We start from the raw sequence: 16,011 nt of genomic DNA, 5'->3' as shown, positions 1-16,011 counted from the left end.
ATAATACTTAAAGTGTGCCAACTGAGTAGAAAATTATGCTTACTATAAGTATCTTTTCTATTGTTTTACATGAGAAAGAATCTAAGTATTAAAAATCAAACAAAAAAATACTGCTTTCAAAATACTAAACCCCTGCGGTCGGACAATTTGGAATCACTGGAAGCTCCCGAGTAGTCCAACAAAAAATGTTTGGAGTGCATTGATGATGGGCACAATAGCTTGTTAAAAATATCTGGTAAGATTAAATAGTTGAATACGATTTTCCCAAAAATCGCAGTGCTTAAAGATAAAAGCATATAAACAGGGTGGATTTTTTTTCTTTTTTTTTTTACAAAGGCTCTTTGAACTCAACTGGATATTGTTAACCCATACGCAATAGAGGAAATATTCAACTTTTTAAGGACACCTCAAACAACGCACACTACCTTTAAAAAAGGTCACTCATCCATTTCTGCATTTATTCATCAAACCAAATAATGAGCTCTTCTGAGTGATGAGGACACCTGAGCTTGCTTGAGTTGTTTAGCCAGGTCTTCCTTAGACTGGATAGTGGTCTGCAGCTCCATTTGGAGGTCATCCACAGTCCTCTCAGCCTGCTTGCACTGCAGCTGGAGCCTTTCTCTCAGCTGGATCTCCTCCTCCAGCGTCTGCTCCTTGTCTATCAGCTTGCCCGACACCTAAATCACACCAGGTTTGTATTACCACACCAGAGTCCGGTCGTAGCGGTAACTCTGAGACTCACGTCTCCCTGCAGCCTGATGACGAGCGCTTGGACTCTTTGCAGTTCCTGCTCCTTCTCCAACAGAGACTCTTCTAGCTCCTCCATCCTCAGCTGGGCATCCTGACGCAACTTCTGCTGGAGGTTTAACTCTGCTGCGGACTGCGCAGATGCCTGTAAGGCCTCTGCCAGCTGGAGACGGAATGAACACGGTTACGATACATCAGTATTCAGATTATACTTGTGTGATATACTTAGTGATGTCTGTTCACATTTTTTCCTAACAAATACTAGAAACCAATAGTTTTTGGGTTATTAATGTTTACTTTATTTACAACAAAGCAAAAAGATGAAACAAATACCTTTATTCTTGACCCGGATAATTATTTGCCAACTCACTACTTTAAATATAGTAATTTGAGCTAATATTAGCAACCTAATTAAGTAACAAATACCTTAAAATAAGGCATTCTCAATGTCACCAACAATACCTGATAGGATACTTCACTCATCCTTGATTATGCATAAAATACCATATTTGTGTATAGCACGTTTTTTGTGTGTTTTTTTTTAATACTCAAGATTTTACGCTAGTAAATAACCGTATTCTATTCATCAGTCAAAAATTATCGCTGACCACAATTGCAAAACAACGGATGATACGGGAATCGAACTTACGTAGCGGCGTAATCACTTGGCCACCAGAGATATAGATGACGTACGAAAAGGCATTTGATCTCATATGATTATCACACAATTTTTAGTCCTGGTACCAGAGAAAAATATTAGAGGATGGAGAAAACAGAACGTCGTCCTGAGAGAAGGAAATGTATGCAAAAAAAGCACCGCAAAGGAAACACCTCTTTGGTGTATCAGATGATGAATCGGGCTTTGAAGGACATTAAATACATAGATTGAAAATTTTATGTTGGTACTGTGTTCAAAGTTTGTGTTGTCAACAAACAATTTCAATCAAGCTCACACACATTCAACAACCTTTATCACTAACAATTCTTAGTCTGAGCTGAGAAAGTGAAACCAAATTTTATAATTTTTTTACTCAAAAATCAATGTTATACACGATTGCGCCTTATACACCAGCGTAGCAAGTGTACAGAAACCAAACCTGCACTGCAAAGTCAACTTGCTTTACCAGTTGACAAAAAATGAATATTTTTTTTAAATGTGTCCTTCATTTACTAGTCACAAATATAACACTTAAAATTATGTTTTTTTACAATATGGCGCAAAACATTCTGATTTAAAATACAATTTACTGATCTTAGTGAAAATGAATCATTTTTTTATTTTACTGCAGAATGTTTTTGAAATATGATAGTGTAAGATATCTAATACTTCAAATGATAAAAACAATCTGTCACCAGTGTAAGATTTTAACCATGCAGTGGCAGTATTGCTCAACCATTAGGATCCATCATGTATCACGATACAGTGGCCATGGTACAATACGCGATCATTCTGATAAGTACCCTATGTATTTTTTAAAAATACATTATTTTCTATGTGTTTTATGTTAACAGATAAATGTATACCTAAACTGTAACTAGATGAAAAATAATCTCATCTGCTATCTGACTTCTGATATTTAGGATCATTTTCCGTCATTGTAGTAAGATCCACATTATTTTGCAGTGAAAATTATATTTTTAATGCTGAATAGCAACAATGTTCATCTTTGTGATTCCTTACTAGCAGCTTCCTTGATTGAAATGTGTGCTGGATATTAGGAACTAGCATTTGGAGCTGCGCCATGACAATTCAATTTAGATGCCTCGACATATTGATTGATACGCGTATTGTTAAGAGGCTGACAACAATAAACTGCAGTGTTGATTTCTGAGAACAACTCCAAGAAACAAGCTGGGATCTAATAAATTTTATGTCCTATTGTCCTATATAAAAGTACCAACTCCTGCCAATTATAGTTATGAAAGACTGTCTGCAAAGAGAAGCTTGACTTTGAAAGGCCAGATGGTAGACAAATAATAGAAAATAAAGATGAAGTACTGTATTTACTGAACTATAAGGCTCACGCCCACTCCAAAATACCACCTAAGATAGTCTTTTGTAATATATATTTTAGATACAAGGCAAATAAAAATTACTGTAAGGGCCATATTTGCGCATTGATTGATCTGTCGTGATGCGGTTTGGGGTTTTTAAGGGTTAGTGATCTATCTTCGTTATTCATTATCCATTATCGGTCAGTTCATAATACGCTACAAAGCCTAGGAGCCGGGACACTTACTCTCAGCCAAAAGGCCAAGCTAAGGTCCTAGCCCTAAAGCCTTGCTGCGATCAGAATTGGCTAAGATTGGCTGCAACAGTAATTGAACGCAGATCGCGGCGGCATTAGCTCTTATCTCATCATCAAACTATTCTTAGTCACGGTACCAAATTGTTGATGTTAATATGGGGCTGGGCCACAAGAATATAGTAGGACATTAAACCAGTCTGTGGTACATCTGACTTACCAAGTCTTTACAAAGCACAAAAGATTCTGAACTGAATGACAAGAAAGGCATTGTGGGAAGTAATTTGGTCCTACGAATGCTAGCCCGTATTCAAAACGTTTGTCACTTACAATACTTAGTTAGACCTGAAAAAAGTGAAACAACATTCTCTTTACTCTAACATATCTCGTACCTCGACTAAAATGAAGTAAGGCGTGTGCTGAAAACTGTTAACCCCAGGAAGGCAGCTGGCCCGGATGGAGTACCAGGCAGGGTATTCAGAGACTGTGCCAATCCGCTGGCTGGGGTCTTCACCACCATCTTCAACCAGTCCCTGTCACAGGCTACCGTCCCACCCTGCTTCAAAACTTCCACCATCATTCCCATCCTCAAGAACCTAGCAGTGGAAAGCCTCAACAACGACAGGCCTGTCGCTCTTACGCCTGTGGTCATGAAGTGCTTCGAGAGGTTGGTGTCCCAGCACATCAAGGACTCCCTGCCGCCCACACTGGACCTCCACCAGTTTGCCTACAGGGCAAACCGCTCCACTGACGACGCCATAAACACGGCACTTCACTGAGACACCTGGACCACCGGGGGAGCTACGTCAGAATGCTCTTTCTGGACTTCAGCTCAGCCTTCAACACCATTATCCCGGAGATCCTGGTGGAGAAACTCTCACACCTACGACTCTCTTCCTCCATCTGCCACTGGATAATGGACTTTCTTTAAAACCGCCCACACTCCGTGAAACTCTGCAACAACGTCTCTCCCACTCTAACACTGAGCACTGGCTCCCCCCAAGGTTGTGTACTGAGCCCCCTGCATGTCACCCTCTACACCTCTGACTGCTCACCGACCCACCTCACGAAACACAATTGTTAAGTACGCCGACGATACCACTTTGATCGGCCTCATCTCTGAAGGGAACGAGGCGGCGTACAGGGATGAGGTGGAGTCACTGACAACGTGGTGTTCGAAAAACCACCTCATACTGAACACCACAAAAACAAAAGAACTCATACTGGACTTCAGGAGGAAAGGCAGGAACCCAGCATCACTCATTTTAAAAGGAGACTGTGTAGAGAGAGTCCACTCTTTCAAATTCCTGGGTGTGCACATCTCCAATGACCTCTCCTGGTCTGCAAACACCAGAGCGGTGGTAGGGAAGGCCGTGCAGCGACTCCATTTCCTGAGAGTGCTCAGGAAAAATCATCTGAAACAGCAGTTGCTGGTGTCCTTTTACAAAGCCACTGTGGAGAGCATTCTACCATACTGCATTACGGTGTGGCATGCTGGGTGCACGGCAGGAGACAGGAAAACGCTTCAGAGGGTCATCAACACAGCCCAGAGAATCGTTGGTTGCTCTCTACCCAGTCTGGAGGACATTGCCTGCTCTCGCTACATCATCAAGGACTTTCTTCACCCCGGCCACCACCTCTTTGACCTGCTGCCTTCCGGCAAGCGCTACAGGTCACACAAAACAAAAACAAACAGACTCAGAGACCAGAGCCATTACCACCCTTGAAACACTTTGCACAACAAACTGAAATTCTTGCAAACACACTACCTCACACAGATGTAAAATTGTATTCATGCCTATGCTCACGTTGCAAAATGTTGACTATTTTTGCACTTAACGCATATTGCACTAATACGATTCCAAAACTGTGACATCCTACATGCCCACATTTCTTGTGTAAATTATAACCTTATCTTCTTTGTTCCTTTATATTGTGTAAATTATAACCTTATCTTCTTTGTTCCTTTGTCTTCTTCGTTTTCTTTTATCCTCACTGTCAAATGTGAACCTGGAGTGCCACGCCCAATTTCGTTGTCACAATATGTTCAACCCATTTTGTAACAATGACAATAAAGGTATATTCTATTCTATTCTATTCTAAAACTAGTGTGATAATGACTTAAAACGTAAAGGCATTTCTTTAACCGTCTTTTCCCCTGGTGCTCTACTGGATACAACTCAGCACTCTCCCCACCGCGTTACGGTTCGATCCCTGTTCCTTTCAAATGATGCGATTGTAAACAACCATCCATATCCCAAGCAGCCTAGTGGTTAGGATTCAAGGCTCTTACCATTGCTATCAAGTATGATCCACGTTGCCACCGTTATTATGCAATTGTGTTTAGTGATAGTAATGCATATCCAATTTTGTCAGCATTAGAGGTGCACCGGATTTTAAGGTACATGTTCAATTTCTGGCCAATTTGGGGTTTTTAGTGCGCCTTATCGTCCTGAAAATACATGAAATATCTTTGCATTACCGCACCTCTGTCTCCAATCTAAAGACGGTGCTACTGAGTTCAGATGTCTTCTTGCTTTTGGTATCTTTATCCACCTCCAGCTCTTCTAACTGTCTCTCGGCCAACCACAACTTCTCCGCTAGACTCTGAGAATGTAGCGTCTCTTTCTCAAGGTTATCCTGCATACACACACACACACACACACACACACACACACACACACACACACACACACACACACACACACACACACACACACACACACACACACACACACACACACACACACACACACACACACACACAGAACTTCTACAGTGTAGTCTGATTCCAATCAGCACTAATAGTGCTCACCATTGTATTTTTGTTTACCTCAGCATCCTGGATCTTGTTTTTCAGGGTCTCCTGCAGGAAGCCGAAGGCATACTCCTGAGTATTGGCCTCCACCATCATGTCACGGGCTTGCTTCACCTCCATCTACGGGCACCATGAGGGATCAGTGGGTTACTACTGTTGCGCGGAAGCATATTTTCCGTTTGTACCTCCATCTCTCGCTGTTTCTCAATCAAGGCCTGATAAGCTCGCTCCATTTCGATCATTTGCTCTCTCATGCGCTTCATTTCGTTGTTCAGCTGAGCATTGGTTCTCAGTAGGTCTTCGTTGTTCACCAGCAGGCCTCGCATTTCAAACCTGAAGACCACTGTTATGTTTTACTGTATTCCAGTCTAGTTAAAAGAAAAAAACGTAGATTTAAAAACCTGATTTGCTTCCTCTCTTTCTCCATCTCCACACTCTCGGCCTCCAAGAACTGGTTACGCTGGTAAGACCATGGAATTGTTTGTCTTAATTATTTATTCAGAGAACACCACAAACACAGAAGACCAGTAAAAAGTGGCAATGTTTTTGCATATCATCATGAACGGTATAGAAAGAGACTTTTCCTTCAAAATAAATTGTACCTTTTGATCAACCCACCAAATGATCTGACTACATTTGCAACTTACTTTTCCAACTAAAAAAATCCTTAAATTTAACCAAATAATCCAACTTGGCACATAAATTAAAAAAGTAAAGCATTATTTCTTTTTTATGTACTACCCTTCTTAAAGTACCATATTTTAATCCTATGATTTTCAGTAAAATAAGAAATGATAAAAATATCCAATTAAAAAAGGGACATTTTGCCTTTGTAAAATTCAAAATGTAATATTTTTAGAAAAAAAAAAAAGAATAATCAAAATGTGCAAACATAAAACTTAAAAAAAATGATTAAAAAAAATGAAAAATAAGTATAAATACCACATTTATTTGCCAATGTTACAATGTTGTTGTTTTGTATTTTATATATATTAACACTTTACTCATATTTCAACAGGGTAGATCATTTTGCTCAGTTAAGTAAACCTTTTTTACTAAAAAAATATGAAATACTTGAATATAATTATCTGATATAAAAGTGGCAGATAGTTTAGCATATTTTGTATTTGTCTTTCTTCAAACAAAATGAGAAAAACTACAAATCTTTTAATTTTTACTTGGATAAAATATAATATTTTAAATAAACAAAAAATGAGGCTCAAAGTATTTTTTTCAAGGGAAATATAGGATGAGGTTATTTTATTTTTGTACACATGTTTAAGGTCCTAAAAAAATTATCTTATGATACCATGCAATGCTGAGTGCGCTAATGCTAACCTTCCGACAGTCATCCAGCTGTTTGGTCAATTCTTCAATAAAATCCTTTCTATTGAGGCCTCCCAAGGTAGAAGCACGCATGCTGTAGTGGGTTGATCCGACCTAAGGCAAAGGACATACAAATCTACATGACACAAATCTGAAGGTAGTCAGAAAAGATTCTTTACAGTTTTTCTCAATTACTTTAGTACGTTTCTATGCTCAGACTTGACTTTCTTCAATCATCACAACTGTATCACTAGTGCACATCAAAAAAGCAGCTTCTCATTTCTTTGAACAAGTTTTATATGTGTTTTGTGTACAGACAGAGGAGAGAGAAGAGGCAGAGAATATAGGAGAGTTCCTGATGACATCAGAGCAACACTCGTAGACCCTGTTCTCAACCATGGCTTTAAAATGGCTGAGGCTAGTAGAATGGTACCGCCAAATGTTAGGAGATCAACTGTGTGGTCCATAATCCAAGCCTTTCAACAGAACAGGTATGTAATATAACAGTTACTATGATACTGTAAACTTTCTTTTACAATTATGCTACACAAAATATACTGTATGTTTTATACAGTGACATAGAACTGCAAGACAGCATCACAGTACTCCAAGTTTAATTGTCCCAATTGTCTTATGTTCACATTTATAATTTCCCTTTTTTTTCCCGTTTAGAAATTTTGTGCTGTATTTTGATATCTGTATTTCAATGACATGGTCTGCCAATAAATTTTAAAAACGAAGTGTCCCGTCTTTTGCAATCAATCTCCCACACACAAAGGTGTCATTTTCAATTGTCCAAATGTACATAAACCATCTTCAACCTTAAAGCCTTCCACCAGAGTAACTGTTACATTGAGAACATGACTAACCAATCTGACTGTCCTGTACACAATGAAACAAGGACTTGTCATTCTGACGTCATTAACATGTTCAGTCACACAGAAAATTTAAATTTTGAGCAATAAACTAAGAATTTTGCACGAGAAACTGGCTTTTGCATGTAATTCATGTTCTTTTCCCATTTGTTTGATGTGTTTTGAGAATTACAAGTCTAATGTAAAAATCGTACAAAAGCAATTGAAAAAAACTGTAAAAACCTACGGTGTTAGGAACATCGATCCTCCTCTTCATAAAAGAATCGTATGCAGAGTATCGCGTGCGAGGCGGCATGACGATGGAGCCGCCCAACGGTACAGGACTCCCGCTGCGACTGTTGAAAGCCAGCAGATTCAACTCCGATGTGGCGGGAGAGATTCCACTCTGAATGGAAAATTGAGGATTTATTCAGGGCGATATTTGGCTTTGACCTCTTTTGTTTTTCCTAAAGTTTATGTTTCAAGTTATGAAATTCTTTTGGGGAAAGGGTTTTTTAAAGCATGTTCACCATATGCTTCCACAAACCTTAAAATCATTTGTTTTGTACATGTTATAATCAGCAGCTGCGTTCATGTTCATGGTGTAGGGACTGTTGAACACTCGAGGGCATTCAACAAAAGTTGCCTGCAAAGCACACACAAATGTTAAATGCGAGTTAGCTACATTTTCACTTTTCCTTCTTTCATTCCCACACAGGTAAGAAGAAGTACATCGTCTATGATGCTTTCTAAGTGGGGGGCAGGGATAACCGCAAAAAGCCAGAGGATTCACGAAGTCTTAAATGTGACCAACAGATGGCGCCGTTTGACAAGAGGTGAGGCGTGTCTGGTCTCAAAGATTCAAAAGGTGCAGCTTACCCAGCTTTCTACTATACTGTATTGAATGTATTACTTTAGGTCGGTGTTTAAACTGGTGGGTGCCTAGGTATTTAACCGTAAACTGGTGGCCAGTTAGTTGCTTGGTAAAACAGGAAATCAGCCACTACCACCACCACATTCACACTTGTGGGCCGTTTATTTAAAAGGTTAACATTTTTCCCCTTTATTTTTAAAAACAAATACCCATTAATGGGAAACCTAATAATATTGTCAACTAGAATGATGGGATACACTACATCGAATTGGGTAATGAGGTGATGGGGGTTTGGGGTTTTTAAGGGTTATTGATCTATCTTCGTTATTCATTATCCATTATCCGTTATCGGTCAGTTCATAATACGCTACAAAGCTTAGGAGCCGGGACACTTACTCTCAGCCAAAAGGTCAAGCTAAGGTCCTAGCCCTAAAGCCTTGCTGCGATCATTGCGAATGCACCGTTCTCGGAGGTGGAGTGGACAGAGCATGCTCATATTCCATCTCCGAAATGCAAAAATCAAAGATAGTGACTTCATAGAAAGTACACAAAAGGCCAAGCTAAGGACCTAGCATCAAAGCCAGAATCCTTGTTTGGTACGTGACTATTACAGAAAACAATCATGACATGAGTCATTTAAAACAATACAAAATACGTTTTGTAAACACATTTTAAAAATTCAATTAAAATATACACTGGAGATCACAATTAGAGAACAGGTTTTTTTTACAAGTTTGAAATACCACCTTCACTGTTCCACAGTTAAATGACATTTTATTGTGTATGTCATGGTACTCCAACACTTTTTTTCACATAATGACTAAAGGCATTTCACCCCAAAAATATTTTTCAAAATGGCACTGATCAAAATTACAGAAAACACTGATCAAACAGAAAAAAACAATGACTTACGCATGGAAAAAATATGAAGGTTACAAAAGTCAGCAATTAGTAAGCAGTGTAAAGGCCTCTGCTGTGAATGACTTCAGCACACCTGTGGCCACAGGATCGCATTAGTTTCTCACACTGCGCTGGTTTGATTTTGGTCCATTCTTCTTCCAGCCTCCTTCAAAGTTCGGTGATTGTAGTGACCTTCTTGACCATAACTTTGTGGCCAAGGATGTTCCCGAGGTTCTCTATTGTGTGAAACTCAGGACTCTAGGTAGGCCATGCAATTAATTAGATGTTTTCACCGTCAAGGAAATTCTTTACCCGGTTTGCTGTGTGACATGAAACATTTACCTACGTTATGACTGCAGGCTTATTGGGCGATGAACGCAAGTAAGGAACCATGTGCTTTTGAAGAAGGTTCAGATACACATCTAAATTCACTGGGCCATGTCGCTGTACAAGAGAACTAATTTCTGCAGCATAAAACATGCCCCAAACCAAGATATTTCCTCCCCCAACTTTCACTGACTTATTAAAACACTTTGGGTTTAGTGTTTCTCCAATGTATCGCCAAACACAATGCTTCCCATCAGACCCAAAAAAATTGAATTTGCGTTCATCACTGAATTGAACTCTGGACCAGTTCTCCTCTGCCAACACAACATGCTCCTCAGCAAAGCTCAGTCTAGTGTTAAGGCTTTTTTCTTTTTTGCAAATGGGAGGTTTGGTCACTGCTGTGTGGGCCTTCAGTCCAAAAGCTCTTAAACGGCAAGACCGATCTTAACCATGTTCGGCAATTACAGCTGTAGTGTGGAAACAATTACTCATTGACATCCTCCGCAGTTGTCCTGTCCTCTCCTGCATTTGCCTTCCGTGGACAACCAGTCTTCTTGGGCGACTTGAATGAGTTTGTAACTTTGTAAAAATTCCAATGTTTTTGAAATCACAGATTCGGAACAATCAACTTGTCTTGCTAGGGTTGATGGGGTCATCCTTCTTCATTTTCATCTGGACAACCAGCTGCTGGTGGTTTTCAGTCACTGTTGAACTGCCCACCATCTTGCAAAATCAGTGAAACTGGCAGTTAGAATGCCAGTTAAATAGTGGTTGACAGATAGTCAAGCAAATCAGCACCATGTGCTAGAAGAGCACCATTTAGTGGTCTCTAATTTTAATCAATACATTTTTGGCAAAATACAGGTTTTTGGTTGAAATGCCTTATCTATTTTGTAAAAAGTGTTGTTGTAGAATGGTTGAGCAGTTAAGATAGTATCTTTTTAAACATTTATATATATATATTATATATATATATATATATATATATATATATAAGTTGTTCTCTAATTTTGATCGCCAGTGTAAATATTTACAGATATACAGTATATCATGTATACAGTATTATTCACTAAAGCCCAAAACAGGTGTTTTTTGTTCATAATATATTTTTTTGTTTACTGCCTAAAAATCATGGACAGGTAAACAAAACGAGGTCTGACTCACCTCGGTAAGATTCAAATAGTATTTATACCCATACGGTTTTCAAGGTTTGTACACCATTTTCAAATTCAGGCACTTTTTAAAGGACTTCCAGCGCCAATTTTCCAATTTCCCCAGTACCATCAAAAGAAGAAATCCAGTGTGAATCATGTTTCGCAGAGCCACTAATACATCTGCGGTTTTCTTATGTGATATTTAATCTTGCGTGTGTGTTTATCAAGACATAGGATTTTTAGATCTTGAGAAATTTGTGAAAATATTTGTGAATCTGAAAAATGTGTGTGTAAATATTATTGAGACAATTCTTTCCCAGTTACCTTAATTTTTTGCATGGCCCATAATAAATGTCCAGAATTGATACGTAATTTCACAATGCCTTACTTACCGTAAATTCCGGACTATAATATGTATTCGCAACTGTATATTTTTGTAATGTATTTTTCCCAAATGTTCAGCCCTGCGGCTTATTCAGTGAAGTGGCCAATTTATGGAATTTTTCTAACGGCCACCAGCGGCGCTGGAGTATAAATTGTAAATTAAGACCAGTAGGATATGTGCGCCAAGAAAGACTGCAACCTCTAAGATTAAGCTTACATTGTCTGTAAAGTTAAGGTACGTTTCGATAATGAGGAAGACGCCCTTGATGGCGATAGTTATGAAGAGGAAGTTGAGGACGATCTTCCCTGAATTTCACAACTACGGGATGCTTTTTTTAACAGACACGTTTGATACACTGCGAGCGTGAACCTTCTAGCGTGTTGGTACCTTTCAAAGGCACAGTTTGGGATGAAAGTTATATTATTATTATTAAAGCTTTGAAAACTCTCTCGGTGTACCGTCTTTCTTAGTAAATATGTGTAAGCATGTATAATATGTATTTGCAACTGTATATTTTTGTAATGTATTTATTTTAGAGATTTATTCTGTTATGTGTTCTACGGACAAATCAAAAAGAAGGGGCGGAGCAAACGCGGGCTGATGGGAATTGGGGTAAAGCTGAGTTACCGGTAGATCTGTCTGTCGTCGCAGCGGACAATAGTGGATATATATTTTTCCCACCCTTAACTTTGGAAATATACATTTTGTTTCCTTGGATTACTTTCAACGGGACCCGGACTTTACAAGTCTGCATCATACGTTAATTACGGGTATCATTTTCCATTCATGATGCCAACTGTGGTTCAAGAATTGTGTACAATCTATGTAATTAGGCTTTGATGCTAGGTCCTCAGCTTGGCCTTTACCGTCTGTGATTTTTGGACTGTGGACCTTAATGTGATGCTAGGACCTTAGCTTAGCCTTTTAGTGAGCACAGATTTTTGCAATCTGGAGATGGAATAAGAGCTTGCTCTGTCCACTCCACGCATCGGCCCGGTATTGCAGTACCTCCGGGAACGGTGCATTCGCAATGATCGCAGCAAGGCTTTAGGGCTAGGACCTTAGCTTGGCCTTTTGGCTGAGAGTAAGAGTCCCGGCTCCTTGGCTTTGTAGCGTATTATGAACTGACCGATAACGGATAATGGATAATGAATAACGAAGATAGAACAATAACCCTTAAAAACCCCAAACCCCAATTAGCCTGATCTATTGACACTAACAAAGATGTTACATAACGAAATTGTGAATATGCTTGATTGCTGAGAAGGGTTGTTCAAACCTCACATTATTTGTTTGCAGTTATTAGTGTCAATAAATTTGTTCAAACAGAAAAGTTAGCCTTATCTGGGTAAAACTCGTAATTGTGTCACAAGCATTAATGCGGGCGCACGCGGCTTATACATGGGAGCGGCTTGTGTAAGTACAAAAGTGACAAATCACCTAAAAAGTGGTGGGTGCGGCTTATAATCAGGTGCGCTCTATAGTCCGGAATTTACGGTAGGTGTTGCATAAACCTGTTCTCTTGGGTGCGACAATTCCATACAAACTAACACTAGCGGCCAGCAGTTATGCAATGGCAAAGCGATGCCACCAGCCGTGTTTTATTTTCTAACAGACTTGTTGAGGAGCATTCACAAGCACTTCACCAACAATGAAAACACTTTTCAGTCTTTGAAAACATAAAATTAAATTAAAGCATTTTCAAGGATTTCTAGCACCTGTACAAACCCTGGGTTTTGATGAAATGCAGTGTACAATTTAAAGGCGTAAATTTAGCTGTAAAACATTGAACGGTAAACAAGACTGTGCCAGACAAAAATATTTGAAATTAAATACAAAGTACCGACAATACAATTTTGGCATGTACCCACATTTCTGTGTTCATTATCATTTTCCACATAATTAAATCAACTTCATGCTAAATGTAAGAAAAAAATAATAATCATTCAATTATTCGACTAATCGTTTCAATAGTCAGTGACTAGAGGACTATTAAAAAAGTTGTTAGTCGCAGCCCTAATACGGATGCGCTCCCTTCCTATGAATCACACTATGACGCCTACACACTCTCAGGGCACTCACTAGCCACACCTACCCTATCAGTTTCAAAGTCCCGCGAGGCAATCGACTCCATGGAGCCTTGGAAGTTGTTGATCCCCGGCTGAGTGGTCTCCCACTGCAAGAGCCTGGAGCCGTTCTCCGCCACTGACCCGCCGCCCCCCAAACCATCTGCATCCTTGCCACTCAAACCATTGCTCTTCAGATCGTTGTCGAGGAACAGCTGATATTTGGCACTGGTCGGCACGGCTCGAGGAGTTGAAGGCTCCTCCTCTGACAGGCTGTCCGACTGCTTGTTCGATTCGCTTTCGGGCTCCTGAAAAGAAGAAAGGGACCCTTTTAGTCATCATATGCACACCTGACACTTTTTCATCTGAGGTCCTTGACATTTTTTTTTCCCTGTGTCCAAAATGCTGCTAATTAGTGTATTTGTTTGCATTATAAGGCGCACCAAATTATAAGGCGCCCCCCTAAAAATAGTCTTTTGTCATATAGTTATGATACATAAGGAGCATCGGACTAAAGGGACAAGGGACACTTACAGCATACAATAGCGCAATGATTATTCAGTCAATAAAGTATCGCTGAATAAAATCACAAAACATTGTTCGCAACGGGAATTGAACCCGACTCACAGCGGTGAGGGCGTCAAAACTTTACCATTAGACTACCAGTGGTACAGATGAAATAGGAAAATGCACTAGATTTTGTCTCATTATGACACTATTTTTACTCAGTGCCAGAAAAACTGATCTGCAAAGTGCATTCTGAAAAGTTAAACAGTCTCGCTTTATAGTCTGGAAAATTTGGTAACTCGTTATAACACATGAACTGACGATACACTTTTCACAAATGGAGATTCAGCTCCTAAGAGGTATTTTAGAACGGACCTTAAATGCATTATAATAATTCAACAGACTCAAATGTTCTCCAAAACTTGGCTTGGGAGGTTTCGTGTGGGACTTAAACCGGTTACTGGACGCATTTTTTTCCACTGTTGTATATTATTCACTAAAGATTGGGATTTGGCAAACACGTTATAAATCCAATACCCAAACCTCATGCTGACCAGTGATGAGAATGATTTTCCCTGAATTGTATTGAATTCATTTCTATATTTCCTAATTGAAAAGAAATTTACATTTTCATTCTTGATTCCTTCATTTATTTGACTCTGGATACACAAATATACAGAGGCATAAAAAAAAAGAAAAAATAAGTGTAGTTAGTGTGCATTTTAGGCCCATCTGTAATTTGATCCCCACAGCCAAACATTCCTATTGTTTTGTTAGTAGCACAGACTTTGAATAAGGAAAAAAACAATAGCAGCTAAAATGTATCTAGATTGGATGTAATTGTGGAGTAACCAAATCAATAATAAAATATGTTGTGAATTTTAGGCAAGGGAGAAGGGAGAATATTTTTCACTGCATATAAAATGGAAAATTATATGCCTTGAAGCCTCTATAAGAAACAAAAACAAACCCAAAAAACAAAAACAAACCCAAATCAAGAACTTCAAATGACAAAATCAAGTTTACCACATATGTAGTAAAAAGAAAATGGTCATTTGTTGATCATTTCAAATGGTAGAACAAAAAAACTACAGAAGCGTCAAGAAAGGGAAAGAAAGACACTAAAGGCAATCGATCAGTTTGATGATTAACAGCATGCTTCGGATTTTTGTGTATATGGACATGCAGCGCCATGCTGTCATTTTGTCTTCATGCAAAGAAAAATATGGAACTTTTCCCATGCAATATTTTTTGTCTTCTTTTGCTTACCGATCCCATCCCTGAGTCCACTACGGAATCTCTACCAGAGTCTGCCGTTTTGTTTGAATCTGTCCCCTGACTTCTGCTCACTACTGGACAGTCGATTCCTGTACTTGTTTGGCCAACTCTGGCGTCGCTCTGAGTGGATCCAGTGGCTTGCTGAATTTCTTCCTTGAGTGGAGGCGTCACAGAGATGCTAGGAAGCTGACTGATGACAGTCGGACTCAACTTGACATTCAAAGACGAAATCGTCTCAGAAGAGGGGAACTTTTGAGCTCTTCCTGCTCCTGAATAATAACCCGTTGGAGACCCAAGATACAAGTCACGCTCTGGGCCGGAGAATTTACTAATGAGGTCTTTGACGCTGCCAGCGCGCTGTAGATTTGAGAGGCCCGTTTTTCTCTGACTGACTCTCCAGTTCTGCTTGGCTTCTTCTTTGTTGGCTGTCTGCTGTTGGCTAAGGGTTGATTGGGAGGAAGAGGACTCAGGTGTATGCTGAAAGAGGCGAAGACAATAACAACCCACCAAAATCAAGTAAAGCAAGGCA

General features: G+C 39.4%; 1 protein-coding gene and 1 pseudogene across 7 annotated transcripts in view; one reads left to right on the top strand and one right to left on the bottom strand.

Annotated features, from left to right (window-relative positions):
* The window catches only part of LOC148351000 (uncharacterized), an 86,000-nt gene that overhangs the window by 8,934 nt on the left and 61,055 nt on the right, over positions 1-16,011 (bottom strand). For 6 of the 7 annotated variants that reach the window (XM_088319840.1, XM_088319843.1, XM_088319841.1 and 3 more), the window contains 11 exons: positions 15,474-15,959; positions 13,727-14,005; positions 8,539-8,637; positions 8,239-8,397; positions 7,150-7,251; positions 6,213-6,271; positions 5,997-6,144; positions 5,827-5,931; positions 5,481-5,633; positions 743-910; positions 504-677 (listed from right to left, as the gene is read on the bottom strand). In XM_088319840.1, the coding sequence (XP_088175966.1) occupies positions 504-677; positions 743-910; positions 5,481-5,633; positions 5,827-5,931; positions 5,997-6,144; positions 6,213-6,271; positions 7,150-7,251; positions 8,239-8,397; positions 8,539-8,637; positions 13,727-14,005; positions 15,474-15,959 (1,932 nt within the window). The remainder of the gene's footprint in view (positions 1-503; positions 678-742; positions 911-5,480; positions 5,634-5,826; positions 5,932-5,996; positions 6,145-6,212; positions 6,272-7,149; positions 7,252-8,238; positions 8,398-8,538; positions 8,638-13,726; positions 14,006-15,473; positions 15,960-16,011) is intronic. The other variant, XM_088319839.1, reaches the window with a different exon arrangement.
* Positions 12,543-12,661, top strand: LOC148351002 (U2 spliceosomal RNA; annotated as a pseudogene).

This window comes from Urocampus carinirostris, chromosome 16 (genome assembly GCF_059441175.1).
Source record: "Urocampus carinirostris isolate Australia breed hairy pipefish chromosome 16, RoL_Ucar_1.0, whole genome shotgun sequence".
Lineage (NCBI taxonomy): Eukaryota > Metazoa > Chordata > Actinopteri > Syngnathiformes > Syngnathidae > Urocampus > Urocampus carinirostris.
This window is presented reverse-complemented; position numbering and strand designations above follow the sequence as displayed.